The sequence below is a fragment of the Falco punctatus genome, assembly GCF_963210335.1.
Source record: "Falco punctatus genome assembly, chromosome: 12".
NCBI classification, from domain to species: domain Eukaryota; kingdom Metazoa; phylum Chordata; class Aves; order Falconiformes; family Falconidae; genus Falco; species Falco punctatus.
The window spans coordinates 19,415,168-19,431,402 of NC_137592.1; the positions used below are offsets into that span (position 1 = coordinate 19,415,168).

Consider the following 16,235-nt stretch of genomic DNA (forward strand, 5'->3'; position numbering starts at 1 on the left):
TAAAAGACTGTCTTTTTATACATTTTTGAAGCAAAACAGGCCCATTTAACAAAGTAGATTTTTGTATCTGAAAATCTTGAATTTCAAGATAAATTAACTGTACTTTTACACTGTTTGAAAAAGAAGCGTGCGGCATTTAGTTTTGAACTTTGTCAACTTTTAAAGTTGAAAGAAGATTTTAAGTAATAAAATAAATTATTTGCACTTTTGCCTTTCAGGGTTTGCTTAGTTAAAATAAGTTTCTGCATGCTTACTGTGTTCTTTGTTTCCAATTTGAATTAATTTAATGATGAAATGTGGAACTCACAATAAACATTATTATGATTAAATCTGCTGAAGGTCTTTCTTTTGAATTCTTTTAGAGATATGAAGAGTGCAGAAAATATCCTTTCTGTGATGAGGATGGCCGGTGTTGAGCCAGGTCCAGACACCTATTTATCACTGCTGAATATGTATGCTGAAAAGGGTGATGCTGATAGCATCAAAAAGGTATTGCAAGTTTGAGTTTATGTACAGCTTATTTGATCTTTCGTTCAGTTCAGCTTTGGAATGCTTTCTATCCATGCAGGAGGAGTAATACTGAGATTTATAACTTACATTCTCCTTGTCTGCAGCAGTTAAATTCTTATTTTTCCATCTGAATAGCTGGTTAACTGCAAGCAGTTTCATACTTGATGAAAAATACTTGTCTTTTGATAGTTGCTTTTCACTCTGAGAAAACAGATTTGCCAGTGAGTGATTTGGTAATTTGGGGGGGGGTGGGAGTTGTTGGGGATGTTAGAGAGGCAAATAATGCATGTGAGGCTTTTTTTTTTTTTTTTTGGTAGTTCATACCAACAACTTAGGTTTTCATGAAGTGCAAATAAGCAAATGCTGCCTTACAGCCCTTTGTGTAGCTGGGGTTTTTTTTTTCCAAGTATTCTTTCTTTCTTTTTTTTTTTTTATAAATCAAATAAGTGATTGGAAAGGAATGAGAAAAAAAGTCAGATTGAGTTTAATAAGTAGTATCAGATCAAAATCAAGGAGAAGGGTGTGGGAAGCAGTACTGTTCTGTGACTTACAAATTAAACGAATCTTCATCAACCAACCTTCTTCCAAACAGTAACAAAAAGTTTGATTAGTCATTCTCCCCTTTTCAAAGTAATCTCTTTTTAAAGTCATCTCACAATGGGAATACCTCTGGTGTTTTCATATACTACTAGATATTATGTCCTTTTTCTCTGTCCCTTTTTCCTTTTACAGTCTAAAGGTGTTCGATGCCCTCTCTACAGATCTTGAGTATTCTCTCTACCATATTCCATGTATCAAACCCCATGGTTTTAAAAAAGTAAAAAAACCCTAGCTGCTTTCTTTTATTTTAATGTAAATTTATTATAGTTAAATTTATTCTGGTTTACAGACTCTACAAGAGGTTGAGAAGACTGAAGGGTACCTTATGGATAGAATTTTAATGCAGGTGATTTTTAGCCTTGCCAAGGCTGGATATCCTCAGTACATTGAAGATATTAAAAAACACATAAGATTTGAAAGGGAATTAATTCCAGGTATGTCCTTGGTTACTGCAGCAGTGTTTTGCTGAATGGAGAGGGAAAACATTTTCTTTTCTTTTTTTTTTTTTCTTTGCAGCAATAACAAATGTTACCCAAAATAGGCAGTTCTGTACTTTTCTCTTGAATACTTAGGGCAAATAATATTTTTGCCATTAGTTTGTGGATTTGTTTGTGCTGCTTCAGATCACGTTTTATAAAATTTAAATATAAATCAATTTTAATCATTTACATACCAAAAATAACAATTTTTTAGACTTCTGAAATTAAGATTTCATAGGAAAGCAATGTGGAGTCCTTTCCTCAAACAATGCTGTTGTAATTCCTGTTGTGACAGCTCTTTGTGAATATCATAAAAAGAGAGACTAAACATGTAATACAGTTCTTTATCTACAGTTAAAGTCCCTGTTGGATCCCAGTATGTGTAATCTGATTGATAACTGCTAATTGTACTTTATCCGTATTTTGGTTTTTTGGCATGTCTAGAAATGTTTTTCTCTTATTTGGTATCCTTCTGTCATGCTGCAGTGGTGATGCTTCTGTAATTTTTTGCATGGTCTTCTAATGGGAAAATTGAATTTCATTCAAAAGCTAAATCTGGAAAATGTAGTCTCAGATTTGATTGATTAAAAGTATGCTAATGATACTTGGGTAACGTTTACTTTCCTAGCTTTCACCAATTTTAGTAGTTTAATGTGAAAATAGTTACAGGCACTTTTAAAATGTTGTTTTTCTCTGTTTTTCAATTGCTAGATGCAATGAACCTGTGTTTGACTCTGATAACTCATGGCTTCGAAGATACAAGTTTTCATATTTTGAAGTCTTTTAATCATTTATCACGTGATAATGTGGACCAGGGTAGCTTCTTCTTGCAACATTGTGTAAATAGAGATATGGTATGCAGAAGAGTAATACTTCTTTCTTAATATACTAATAACAAAGTATTTATTTAGTTGAATGTAACTGTGAAGATGGGAAATGGTAGATTTTTGTGTTGTTCTTAAAGAATAAAAGGATTTTAATATTTCATATCAGCTTGCATAGTAAATTGAAATTCACAAAGGAATCATGTTGGCATGTGTAATATCCATTTCCTAAACATTAGAAGAATCTGACACTGTTAAAAATTTGAGAAATCGAAAAATATGTAATTTTTTTTAAATTATTTGCAGCCTGTGAACAAGCTGAAGCAATTTTGTAGTGAGTTAAAAGAAGCAAAAATGCACTCGGCACCATTACAGTTTATTTTGCGTTGCGCTTTGGAGACCAACAAATCAGGTAGTCTGCTTATTTAGTTGTTTTACATATGCTTATTTAAAGTACTTGGTGGCTTTAATGATCTTGTAATTATTTTCAGCCTTGGCCATTGAGGTGATGAAGATGATGAAAGAGGAATGCTTGCCACTCAGACCTCACTATTCCTGGCCACTACTAGTTGGGTTCCAGAAAGAGAAGAATCTTAAAGGTTAGTTATTTGATAAATGCTCCTCCAGCTTTACTGCAAAACTAGTGCACAAATCTTTGTTAAAACATTGTTGTGAGATTCAGCAGACTCTTGAAAGTAAATGAAAACTTTGCTGCGTGTCTGACTTCATTGCAAACAATTTTTCCTTCAGAAAGACTTTTTTTAAAACTCCTTTCTTAGTCACAGTACACTTCGACAAATTTGAGGTCTACGCTTGTATAGAAAGATGTGAGGAGTGTTTAATTATCTTTTAACTCTTCACATTCTTTCTGCCTTCCACTGGTGGTTCTTGTTGCTCATTACCTTTTACAGAGTTTACTTTTGAAGAATCTGAATGTGAGAAGAATTTAAAAGTAAGGTTATGTTATAATAGCTCTCTTGGACTGCAAACTCAATCATTTTTTCAAGCCAGCTTCTTACTATCTACCTTATAAACCAGATATGAGTTTTGTTACAATAATAAAAACTGCAGAAGAACTTACATTGCTGAGTGTGTGAGCCTGACCTGACAGCATACTGATTGAAGGACAAAAATGCTCAATCTTTGGGATTCTTAAGTAGGTTTAAGCATTTAGCCTACTTTCCCCTGTTACACATGGGGATGTCTACAGGATATGAATAAGAATTGAACAAATATTAAATTTTAGAGTACAGTATCTAATTCTTTGGTTTGCGTTATTGGTAATTCAGAAAGAATGGTATTGTAAAAAGATGCTTTTAACAGAAGTACTTCCCCCTTGGGGAAACAAAAAACTGTCTTTTTCATCTTATCTCACAGTATAATGTGCTTTAGAATGAGATGCAGAGTTGTTAGTGTGACACTGGGTGACAAACAAAATGCACAAACAAAAAAAAAGTGCTTTTAGCAGACTCTTCATATCGCAATTTTATCTTAAATATACAGTCACATTCCAGTTTGGAAGAAATGCTGAAACAAGTATTCCCTAATTGTTTCTGGCTATAAAAATGTCTCAAGTCTTTTTCAAAAAGCCTTTGTGAAAACAATATTCAGTTTTTATTAACTCCTTAGGCTCTGTTCCTGCTAGACTACTTCCCAGGTTTATCTTCCCATGCTTTCGAATGCCTGAAAGTTCTATGATATTTTAAAAGTCTGGCAACATTGTTTTAGTTGGGTCCTTTGTGACTTGCTTGAAGTACAATGTTGCCAAAAATAAGTAAATTGAAATTGGTGTCATACTTCTCTACATGGATGCTGCCTACTGAAAGACATGCTTTGTGTTACTCCATGGGAAGTTTCACCTTACTGACGCAATAAGAGAAGTTGGAAGTATTTTTAGGTGTAGACTTCGTTCCCAAAACTGAAGCAATATCTGAGCATTGAGAGAAACTTAAGTTTTCAGACCTCTATTGGTCTTTGGCAAGATCAGAGGTTGCCTTAATTCTTCTAGTGTAGAAATCAACTGTGTTTTGGCTAGTAGTTCCTGCTGGAAGCCATCAGAAGAAAACTGATGAAGGAACTCTCAGTTCTGACTTTCTTTGCCATTTTCTAGGGAGCCTTTATTTTTCTATCTGGAAAGACATGGGATACATAAACTTCCATATGGCTGTATGATAATACTGTGCATTTGCAAACACATTTTTGTGGGTGATTTTGCAGTTTTTAAAATACATAAGAAGTTATCTAAGTAATTTCTTCTGCAGTGAAGAATCAGTGGAATTATTCTTGCTGCAGTGAAACAAGTTGTCTTGTTCTTTTCCATGTGTAAGCTCACATTAATTTTTTTGAAATTTAATAATAAAAAAATGAATATATGAGATGCAGTATCAAAAAATATAACCAATATGCTTGAAGGAAAGTAGTTGGGGGGGGGGGACGAGGACGACAGACACCCCACCCACCCTGAAACTGTTTCATAAAAATAATAGAGCAAAAAATAATCCTGCAGTGAGAACCTAAAGGTGACAGCAGACAGTAAATGAACAGAATGGTGCTTTCTAACAGCAAAAAATATCAGAGATGTATGAACAAAATTATAGACAAACACTGCAGCACATCTCATACAAAAAATGAGGTAGTAGTTCCTTTCTCTACGAAGTAGTAATGCCTGGCCTAATGTGTGCAATTTTGTATCTTGGTGTAGTTAAAGCTGAAAATGGAGAACTTTGAGGAAAAACTATTAAAAATCTGATAGGATGTAGACAATGGACTAAATAATCATTAAAGAACACAAAATATAAGCAACAACCTATCTAGAACTGCAGGGTAAAAATGCCTGAATCAGTATGGATAATGTGACCCAAATATAACTAGCAACAACATTAAATTATATGTTTAGTTAACATTTATTATAACTAAAGCTGACACTGGATATCAAAGGAAATTCCCTAATGTCGGTATTAGGGAATTGAGTTTGAAAGAAAAGTAGCAGTGAGATGGTGGCTGAGAGGAATGAAACTAAACGAGGCCATTTTTAAATACACTGTAGAGAAGAAGTTAATTGCTCTGAAATAGCAAACAGCTTTTTTCAGTCATTTTACACAAGTAAATAATTTCAGATGGGGCATTCTTGCTTTTATGTGCATCTGTTATATAAGTTGATAATTACTTACTTCCATAGTATCTAAGTGTGTGTATATATATGTATAAAAGTACCATTTATCTGAGTAAATGCTATTAGGCTTTTAGGAATGTAAAGTGCTTGCAGAGTTTAAAAGATCGATATGCAGTGAATCTGAAACTGTTAGTGGCACGGACAGTCATACTGTGTCAGATGATACACTAAAAACAGGAGGGCCTAGTAAAAATGAGCAGAAATGTTTGACTTACACTTGTTACTGAATATTATATAGCTTTGCTTCATCTTTGTGTAATATTTTTTCTTAAAGACAGTTTTGAAGTCGGTTGTATATTTCACTTTTGGTTTCTACTAAACTGTTGTTATATACACAAAGCATGGTTAGTGAATTAAATTTTTACTTTGGGAATTAATGGAGATAGTCTTAGTCTAGACAGGAATAAGGGTGGCAATTTCACAAATAAGCTGCTTGAAATCCTGTTAGGTAGATATAGTTTTCAGGTAAAGAACTTTCAGAGTTCATCTGAAATTAACAGCATAGCAAAAATATGTCAAGTATTGTGTTGTTTCCCTGGATGCAACCTCACTTTTCGATCTGGAGGTTTCTTTTTTTATTTTCTTAGTAAACTGCTTAAAGCCCAGTTTTGCTGCCCTTGCACATGTGGAACTGTATGTAACCACCTTAGAAATCCTCCCTGTTCTGATGGGACTGCTTTAGAAAAAGGCACAATTTGTTTTGAGAAACTCGGGAAATGAAAGGTGGACTGAAATGCAGGCCTCACTTCTCACTTCTTCAAAAGCAGCAAGTTGCTGTGCTCTACCACAGAAATACTGTGACTATTTATAATTAATCTCTTCTGTATTTGTTCTTGGGATATACTGATTCAAGGGTGGAATCTGTTCTGTTGAGATGTTTTGAGTGCTGTTTCCAGTATTGACAAAAGGGAGAACAGAAGCTTGGCTGTATTTTGTTCCCTATTTCTATCCTCTTTCCAATGACTCAATTATTTGATTTTTATATACTAAACTCCTGCAGTGCTTACCTATTTCAGCCCAGGATCTCAAAAACCTGTTCTTGATCCAGCAGGGAACGGCTAGGAGACCTTACTGTGGGTTTTAGTCACATCCAGTCTTTTCGATCAGTGGTCTCCAAAATGGAGCGTGCCAGGCAATACACTGGCGTGTGAGCGGGCTGTTAGTAGATAAAATAAAAATTATATAATTAAACTTCCTATTTTTGTGTATGTTTTATGATGGGCATAATAGTATAGTAGCACATATATATAATTTCTAAATAAATACACATGTACTGCGAGTGTTCTCAAAAAAGTGTGGGAGACCAGTGTACTAGATAAATGTGACTGCACTTGTGTCTCTGTTCTTTGGTTTGGGGAGAGAGAACAGTTTAGTGTATTTTCCAATATGAGGAGCAAAGTATTTCTCAAAGTCCACACACATAATGCTCAAATCCTATTTCAGGATGTATTTGACAATTTTCTAGTATTTTGATTGAAGTGGTAATGTTTCATTGCTCTGTATTGTAGAAGATGTATCTGATAATAAATTAGTTCTACTCTTTGTGAGATAGAAAATGTATGTAAAATTGTAGGATTCTGTGTTAGTTTTCATTAATCTTCTGTCTCCTAAAAAAATTGTACATCAGCCATCTTGGAAGCGAAGAAGTGTGTGGTAGCATTTTTTTAAGTTTGCAGGTATTTTGGGTGTGTGCAGTATTGGTACTGGTATTCTTCCATAATCTGCATCTCACTGTTGTTCTGGTGTTCTGATCTTCATGCATGGCCCCTCTTCTGCTCAGGAACTGTGCCCTAGTAGACACTTGTGACAAACGTCTACTAGGGAAAGGGGATGCTTAACAAGCCTGTTTGCTACGCTGTTCTAGATACAAATTTGAACTGAAATCTTCTGCATTCACCACACCTTATTCACTATGGTATTTGTTCTTGGTCTTCAAACTAGTTCCTAGTGATAGAGTTACTTTGGAAAAGGTTTCAGCATACGAGGACTTAATGTATTATCTGGGAAACTGAAAATACGAAAGAGAAACTAGCTGTCAAAATTTGAAAGGTGTCAGGAAAGACTTACTGTAATTAATTCTTTATTCATATTTTTGCAGATTCTGGGCCAAAATCAGGGTTTTGTTTAAGGCAAACTCGAACAGATGATGCGACTTTAATCTTGTGTGACTTGCCTGCATGTATTTTCAAGTGCTCAAAGGGAATTCACATTTGATTATTTGCACCATAGTGCACTGCATAAAACATTCATGGAAGTGTCACTTTTCCATAGGTGGCACTCCAGGGCAAAGACAGGGACTTTGGACATTTTTAAAGTAATAAGTATGAAATGCAAGTTGAAAAAAACATATGCTGTTTGGTACTGGTGTCCTGCAGCAACTGACAAATCGTTTTTAGACCAGCAAAAAATGGTAATACCTGTATTGGTTTTGACAGGGGTTCAGAGTTTGTAAGCTAGGGTTACTGTCAGAAGTTTCTGCAAATCAGAAGAGTGCGAGCAGTTAAAAAGTGTGACATATACTCTTAAACTCTACACTGTAATTGCTGAACTATTAATATTTGGTATCTATTGTTTTCAAATGTGTATCTACAGTAGTAATACACAGTCTAGTTGTGTGAATTGATCTGAACCCTGTAAAAATTACAATGTCACTTTACTGGGGCTTGAGAGACTCCAGCCTTTTTCTGGATTTCCAGTTTGAAGCTGATGCGTTGATAATAAACCTATTTACTTACAAAAATTTTGTTTGTTTTAAACAAATCTAGAGAGAAATCTTGAAAACATGCCTTGCTGATCAGGGTTGGATACTGGGAACAAAACTAAGAATGTATTACAAATTGAGGAATGCATTTGTATCTTGAATTTGGTTATATACTTTACACCAAATGTCAGATCTGTTTTTTATGCACAATAATATGGACGTTTTGATATACAGCTCTAAAAGTTGTTTTACAAACATGACTAAGAGTAACTGTCATGTATTCACTGTGTTAGAAGATTAGTTTGTTTACTAGCAATTTCCAAACAAGCCAAGAGTTTCATGGTTTTGGTAGTACAGCATGGAACAGGAGGTTTAGTAAATCTCTGTAAGTTTCACAGTTAAGAACTTAATACCTAAAATAAAAGTATAGTATCTTGAGTGGCAATATCAAGGAGGGACATTGAGGAAACAAGTCTTTGTTGTTTAAAAGCACCATGTATTTTTAAATGTTGACTCTCAGGTTTTCATTTTTCTGAAATGTTTAGCCTTACCATTTCTGCCTTGATAGGTATCTTTGAGGTCCTCAAACTGATGCATGAGTTGGGGGTGGAACTTAATGCAGAAACATACACAGATTACGTTTTTCAAAATTTTGCTGATATTGAAACCGCCCGTGCTCAGATGAAGGTGAGTTTACATTTAGAATTCATAAAAATGACTATAGTATGGCTTATTTTTCTGTGTCGTCTGTGAAGGCTTTAGATCCCAGTAGTGCTCTGAACATGAAGTTGGTTTGATGAAGCCTATTCAGAATGTTTAGACTACTTTTGAAACTGTTGTTGCACTGATGGTTTGTTTACTTTGTCTTTCTTCTGCTGCTTTTCTGTCTCTTCTCCAGAGCTAACCAAAATACTTTGCTCAAGACTTACTAGCTTTCAGTTTCCTGCAGTGGAAAACTAAAATGAATTATGTATTTTTTTTAAACTGGAGATTAGAGGTATTACAGTTGTTTCTGGTTGGTTTTTTTGTTATTTTACCTGCTAAAGAATTCATTATTGCAAACTAGGTTTAACTGTCCCACTTCTGCCTCTAGTAATTTTGTCTCTTGCAATTGATTTCAATACGAAAGCTGGATAATTTTTCATCAGTAGCAACTTGCCCAGCTAGCCATGTAGACTTCTGTAGAGCATCTTCTATGTTCTCAACAGCTATCAATACAACAATACCAATGTCCTTTGGGAAGGAAACTTTTACAGATACCAAGTATCAGGTCTTCTCTGTGTGTACTTTCAATGATTGATTGCTTTATCCTAGAAAAATGGGTGCCTGTTCGAAACTGTTGGACTCTCTGTAGCAGAAATAAGATACGAAGCAGCACATGGAAGACTGAACAATGTCTTTTCTCTGTGTAAGTATTTTTCAAGTTGTGTGTTACTGCATACTTGATGGTAGCGTTGATTGGTTGAGACTAAGAGATTTACGTGTATTAATGTATGAGGTTTAAAGATACATGGGAAAGCTGAGCAAAGCTTTTATAATATGAGGTCCTCTATGATGAGATGTCGGACTGTTTGAAACTACCCTTTCTGGATAACAAATGGTTAAATTCTTTTTTAGTATTGAACCTGGGCATGAGATTTACATATAAGATATCTACAAATCACAGCTTTGCTGTGATTGTGACAGGATTGTGATCCTCTTGTACTGAAGAGGGCTTAAGGAAACAATTTGCCTTGCACAGTGGCTGTTAAGTTGGTGTGGGGATTTTTTTTTTTGTTTGCAGCATCAATTACAACAGGATGCTAGTCTAACAATGCAGCTCTGAAGTACTACAGAATGATTAATGAAAGAACCAACTTTAAAGAACTGATTGGCACTGACATTAACCTGAGGGTATATTGCTGATCTCTTGGTCATGGAAGTTATGTGTACAAATTTGATGGGTTAATGAGGTGGTGAAGTTGTAACAGCATGAATTAATCATTTCCTAAGAGTTTTCTCCAAAGACTCTTCTGATGCTCAGTGCTTGCAAAAGTTCCTATACCTCATTGACTGAGTGTATGAGAGGGGATGATTTGCCTGATTAAGTAGGAATAAATGTCTTCAAAATTTAAAACAAATACAGCTTTTGTTTGTCTAGTGTACTGAGACAATAATAAAACACCTAAATTTGGACTAAATCTGGTACAGAAGGATCTCTTTTCAGACAAGTTTTGTGTCCAAGGTTCAGGGAAAAGCTTAAGCAGTCTTTTGCTGCAGTTGTCATTAACTGTTTTATTTAACAAATATAGAATTATGTAGTCTATCGGCAATGACCCTGGGAAACTGTTGTGTTGAAAATGAGAAAATTAAATGAGTAGTTACTAATCAGTGATTTAATTTGTGTATTGGAGATTTATCAATTAGTGAATCATTAAGATTCACCTTACATTCTGCCATTGTTTTGTTTGTTGTTATTACAAAAACCCCCACATTAACCATGAAAAATGAAGTACCTAAAATAACTTTGAAATTTTTTTGAAAGGATAACAGTTAGAAGCAATGAGATTTCTTCTGGAAGGTGAAATAGTTTTGGTTCGGGTTTTTTTGCCTGCATTAAAGAGTAGAACCACCCCTGCACACTAAGTTTGATTAACTGAGGTAGTCAGATTTTAATGTGTTATAAGGCACAAATACATGTGTGCCTGATATATGGTAAATATATATGATATTGAAAGTATGATACAGGCACATATAGTAGGCTGCATTCTGTCTTACTGTCATTAAATCAGTTTTACCTAGCACATTATTTAGCTGTTGTCTCTGTGTTGAATTTAAATCTTGTAGTGGTATTTCTGTTTACAAAGACTAGGGTTAATAATTCATGGAGACATAGAAAATTTCTTTTGAACTTGCGCTTTAAAGGAAGGTGCTCCTGTAAATAGTTTACAAAGCTGAAATGAATGCTAGTAAATCTAATTAGCACCTATGTAATGATAAGGCACAGATATTAAACAACTGAGTTTTTTTTTTTTACTTGGCTCCTTTTGCAGTATTACAAAGAAGGAAAAATAAATGCAATATGGAAAATAGTTCAAGATTGTCTCATCAGTGTAGTCAGGGGAGGCGAAGGTTGGTTATTAATGCTGGTTGCTATCTAGGTGTATTGATTCAGCTTCTCATGCCTTATGTATAGATTTCTGCTACTGACAAGATGAAAACTACGAAGCATCAGCTGAGGAATCTGGGCACATAAGGCGGTGTACACGAGAGCCGCTTTTTCCCTTTATCATGCCGTTCCATTCCACTTCATTGTCAGCCCCTTGATTTTCTCAGACTTGTTTGTTGCTAAGGAAACCAGGTTGCCAATTGTCAGCAGCAGCTGAGCATACTAAGATGCTTTTCTGCTTGTCTTTTTATGAGCAAAAAGTTTAGTGTACTACTGGAGGAGGATTTGTATTGAGGGTTTCTTGAAAACAACTTTACCTGGGATTTTCAAACTAAAATAAACATTCTAACATTTAAAACTTCGAGTTTTCTAAATGCCTGGAGTTAGACTAAGAAGTAGTTTTAGTATGCTGTTCCTGCCTTTTATTTCCCAGGTTCCTACAAGAGCTGGTGTTTTTATTTCAGTCCTCTTCTACCGTGTACCGTATTGCAGCCCTTGCTGAAAGGGCCCGGTGCATTCAGGTTTCTAGAGGGGTTAGTTCTGTTGTGATAGTGAAGCCAGATGGTGATAACTTCATACAGGACTTAAATGCATGTACTACTAGTTTTGGGCTTTTTTTGGGTGTGCTGTAGTGCTGGAATGAGAGACAGCAATTCTAGAGGAAGGAGGTAGAATGATTTGAAATATTTAGCCAAGAAATTATGTAAAGATGAGGATGTAAGGCATACCTGGAAATGACCTCTCGGGAACGTTTAATTTCAAGTAATTTTACAGTTTCCTCTATGTTCAACCAGTACTCTAAATATCAACATTTATGAAGGTATATCTTTCTCCCCATATGTTTAACTTAATTAAGCGGATAGTACTTTAGATGGAACTTTTTCTCTCTTGTTCAGGCAGTTTACACCAGCAGAAGCAAACACCTAAGGAAGTGTCATATGTTTTGTTTGTTTGTTTAAATAAAAAAAGAAACAGAAGGCAAAATTGTAAAGCCTTTTAAGGCAGGTATTCAGTCTGAAACAATCAGCAAACTATTTATCTCTGGTGGATCTTCTTTGTTCCAACACTAATATCAAGTTTTCTTGATTAGGATTGTTTGGGGTTTGTTCTGCTTTTTGGAACAGAATGGTTTTTTTGGTCTTGAACTTTTCTACGGATAAGATGCTTACTCCAATTACTAATTTGTATAAAAGACTAATGTATTAACTATTGAGATTAAAGGCAATGAAGAGGGAAAAGATATGTCTTTTAGAATATGTGATGCCTTTTGAAATGGAGCAGATCTAGAGCTGATAAAACCAAGACTGTTTCAAATACTTTGGTATTTGAAATTTTGTTAGACAAATGTTTGTCAGCGTTCACTGAACTAACAAAATAGTTCTTCTAATGACACCCTATTTACATGACCTACTGAGTTGTTGCAGTTCAGGGATTTTTCTTAAATCACTATTTAGAAACATTTCTTTCATTTACAGTGTCTTCAGCAAGCACACCTCCTATTGATATTCGTCAGTTTAGAAGTAACCTCATTTTGGGTTTTAAAAGGTAAGGTAGTTATATGATTACCTCTCACCCTCTCTTTTTGCCTTGTTGAGTAAAAGTCTGTGAAGTCTTCCCCTGCCCCACCCCCCAACTCTGTGTTTGAAAATGTAAAAGTAGGGTTCCAGGTGTAGCAGATCTGAGGTGTATCTTTGTTTCTCTCGGCTCTCTGTGGTTTTCTTGTGTCTGCTTGTATATGAGCATACAATTGTTATATATAGCAGATCAAAAATAACTTCACTGTTCTTGTTTGTTTTGTGGTATTTGACAGTGTATAAACTTTTCAGTGTAGTAAACGTTCAAGGCGTTACCTTGATTCACTTTTTTGTTTATAAGCTGCTATGCTAATGTAAGATTTCCCTAAAGATTATCACTATTAACTATTAAAGTAAATGGGTGCTTAATGAAGATGAAGTACCAGTAGGAGCCAGGCATATTCTACTATATCTGATAGCTTTCTGTGCCTTCTGGGTTAATATGACTCCCAAATGCTCATGTGTAACACCTGGTGTTGTATTATATCACCATGACTTTGTATTCACAGCACTATGGGTCCCGTTTTGCAATGAGGGCTCCTTGCTACCTTGCTAACTTGGAGCGTTGTCTTACACTTATACAAGTATATGTGGATTAGCAAGCATTTCTATCGTTCACTGTTTGCCCCAGTCAAGCACTTAAGACTGAATGAGGGATTTTTACAACATACCTACACCGCTGTGAACCAGAGAAATCACTTAATGTCTCTCAGGGTCAGTGTTTGAAGGCTGATTTTGTGGACTAAGTTTTTTTCCTAAAATTTTGTAATGGCTATATGAGATACAACTATGTTTAGGTTGGATATTAGTAAAACATACCAGGTGAATATGACTAAAATAATTTCCTAGTAAATTGCAAGTTCTATCTAGATGATCCTGCTCTACCATGGGAAAAAGATGAGAAAAAAACAACCAGTGTTCAAACTGGGTTTGGTAACTGGGCCTTAGTTGACCATCAAGGGATAAGTGGAATAACATTTTGGATCCAAGAGGAGTCTTTTACTGTTGCTTTCAGTAGTCAGCCCCAGAATCATTCATTTCAGATATATTGATATAAGTAACAGATTTTTGAACACATTTTCTCTCTGTAAGTACAGATAAATATTCAGTTGAAGAAAGACTTAAACTAGAAAGCAAACCATACCGATGTCACACACAACAAATGCTGGCACGAGATAGCCCTACCATTGGATAGTTGTACAGGTGTTCAGAAGGTGATTTAAAGTATCTTTGAGACATTACCAACTTGTATTAGGAAAACTAGCTGCTGAAGAATCATAGTGTACTGAATCGAAACAGTTACTCTCCTCAGCGGTGGAACAGTTACTGTTGTGATTTCAATAGATATCAGACATTTGGGCTAAAACTGTAGAATTCTGAGGGAAATTAAGGATTACTGTTTTCCCCCTTCTCCTTGCCACTTGGAATTGTGGAATACATTAATTTTTTTTATTTCTTTAATCTTAATCTCTCTTGTTTGCTTTTATTGCTACCTGATTTCAGAAATGATGTACAAGGTTGGCTGTGCCCAAATTTAACCCTTACATTGTTTCTGAAAGTGTGTTCGTTCATGTTTCCTTTTCTATTTTAAACTTAATGGCTAGAACAGCCTGAAAATAAAGCTTGAGGGTATGATAGGATAGAAGAAAAGAATACTTGTACTTTCTGTAAAGACTCCAGCAAAATTTTATGACTAAATGCAGGTCTCAAATGTTCAAGTGAGTGGAGTTTAGGACCAGCGTACAAAAGTACAGGATATGGACACCAGGGACACATGAACAATGTCTGTGGCAGACTAGTTTATGGATTATTGTTGAAGCTGCTCTCCTCTAGTACTGCTTCGAAGTATTCCCATTCTATCTGCCTGATGTACCATTACTATTTCAGAGTGAAGTACTTTAGGAAATTGATGCATTTGATATCTGCAGTTCATTGTCATGCTGTCAGTGGTGGAGCGAGTTCACCCAGGAAAGCTTAACTAACCTCACAGATAGCAATTTATTTTTTGCCCCTGCACTGTGTGGACCTACATTTGACTTGTTTTCAAATACAAGTGGCAGCTCCCCAAAAACAATAACTCTTTCATAGGCTTAAACCTCCTAAATAAAATCCTAAACTTCTGTGAATGCTTTCAAGTTTCTATGCAGCTGTTCAGATTGACATAGGAAGATAAAATAAGGTCATAAGTTTTTCTTCTCTTAACCTTGTCTAGGTTAATGCTGCATTATAGTTGTTGAAAAGTTATAGCTTCTAGCAAGATTTTTGATGTTCTACAAATTACAGAAATATGTCAGGAGTTTTTGTAGTTAACATAATATGTTGGGGGTTTATATGTTAGTGAACTGGTTAATATGTGATGTTTGGTTATAACCTGATGATGTACGGAGAAGTGCTCTCCATTGAGCTCTGTCCTGTTCTAGGAAAGGAGAAGTTAAGAGTTCTCCTGTGTTTTGTTTTCTATTTTTGTAAATATTATCTATTTATCTCTCCATAAGAAACATAATACCTTAAGAGATTTGCTTATTTTCTTTTCTGTGTGGTATAAATGAATTTATAGCTGCCGGTAGTTTTCTTTCTATACTCAAAATGGAATTTTAATGCACAGAGGTCTAGATTTTTGCTCTAGCAAATTCCACATATCAAGTGTTTGCGATGTAAAGTGCAACTTAAATGAAGCTTATTTTCTTTAAATGCTAAATAGTGACTTATAAAATCAAAAAAATACAACATAATCTTTGTAGTCTTAATTATCTGTTTGGATTGCTGCATTATTTTAAGTTATTCAGCAGAAACTATGACCACATGCAGTATAGTAAAAGTACAATACTTACTGTGTATGAAGTTGATTTAAACAAAAGTTGGCAATTATTGTATTTTAATTTTATTGAAATAATTTAATAAGTTCCTCAGTGTAAAGGATTTATGGGTTTATTTTTTTAAGAGAAGAGTAAAATCATTGTCTTGCTCTTAATTTGTTATCCTTTGCTGCCCTCTTCAGCTCAGATGATGTACATCTTTGGAGCAAGGTAAGTGGAGATAATGCTGTAAATAAAATCAAGTTCTTTAGGCACTACATGGTTATGATATGTTACTGTAAATCTGAATTGTAAGCCCAATAATTGTAGCAATTAATTTGAGCAAGAATTTTGTCAGTGGCAGATTTTACAACTGTATAAAGTTGAGTTTTCAAATTGGATAGTTAAGTGTAATTGTGAAAAATCAAATGT

The 16,235-nt window shown here is 34.9% G+C and overlaps 1 protein-coding gene across 2 annotated transcripts in view; it reads left to right on the forward strand.

Moving 5' to 3' along the window:
• LRPPRC (leucine rich pentatricopeptide repeat containing) overlaps window positions 1-16,235 on the forward strand; it is a 92,941-nt gene that overhangs the window by 16,728 nt on the left and 59,978 nt on the right. For both annotated transcript variants that reach the window (XM_080408576.1, XM_080408577.1), the window contains exons 7-15: window positions 363-489; window positions 1,400-1,544; window positions 2,301-2,443; window positions 2,720-2,825; window positions 2,905-3,012; window positions 8,855-8,973; window positions 9,601-9,694; window positions 12,910-12,979; window positions 16,007-16,034. In XM_080408576.1, the coding sequence (XP_080264702.1) occupies window positions 363-489; window positions 1,400-1,544; window positions 2,301-2,443; window positions 2,720-2,825; window positions 2,905-3,012; window positions 8,855-8,973; window positions 9,601-9,694; window positions 12,910-12,979; window positions 16,007-16,034 (940 nt within the window). The remainder of the gene's footprint in view (window positions 1-362; window positions 490-1,399; window positions 1,545-2,300; window positions 2,444-2,719; window positions 2,826-2,904; window positions 3,013-8,854; window positions 8,974-9,600; window positions 9,695-12,909; window positions 12,980-16,006; window positions 16,035-16,235) is intronic.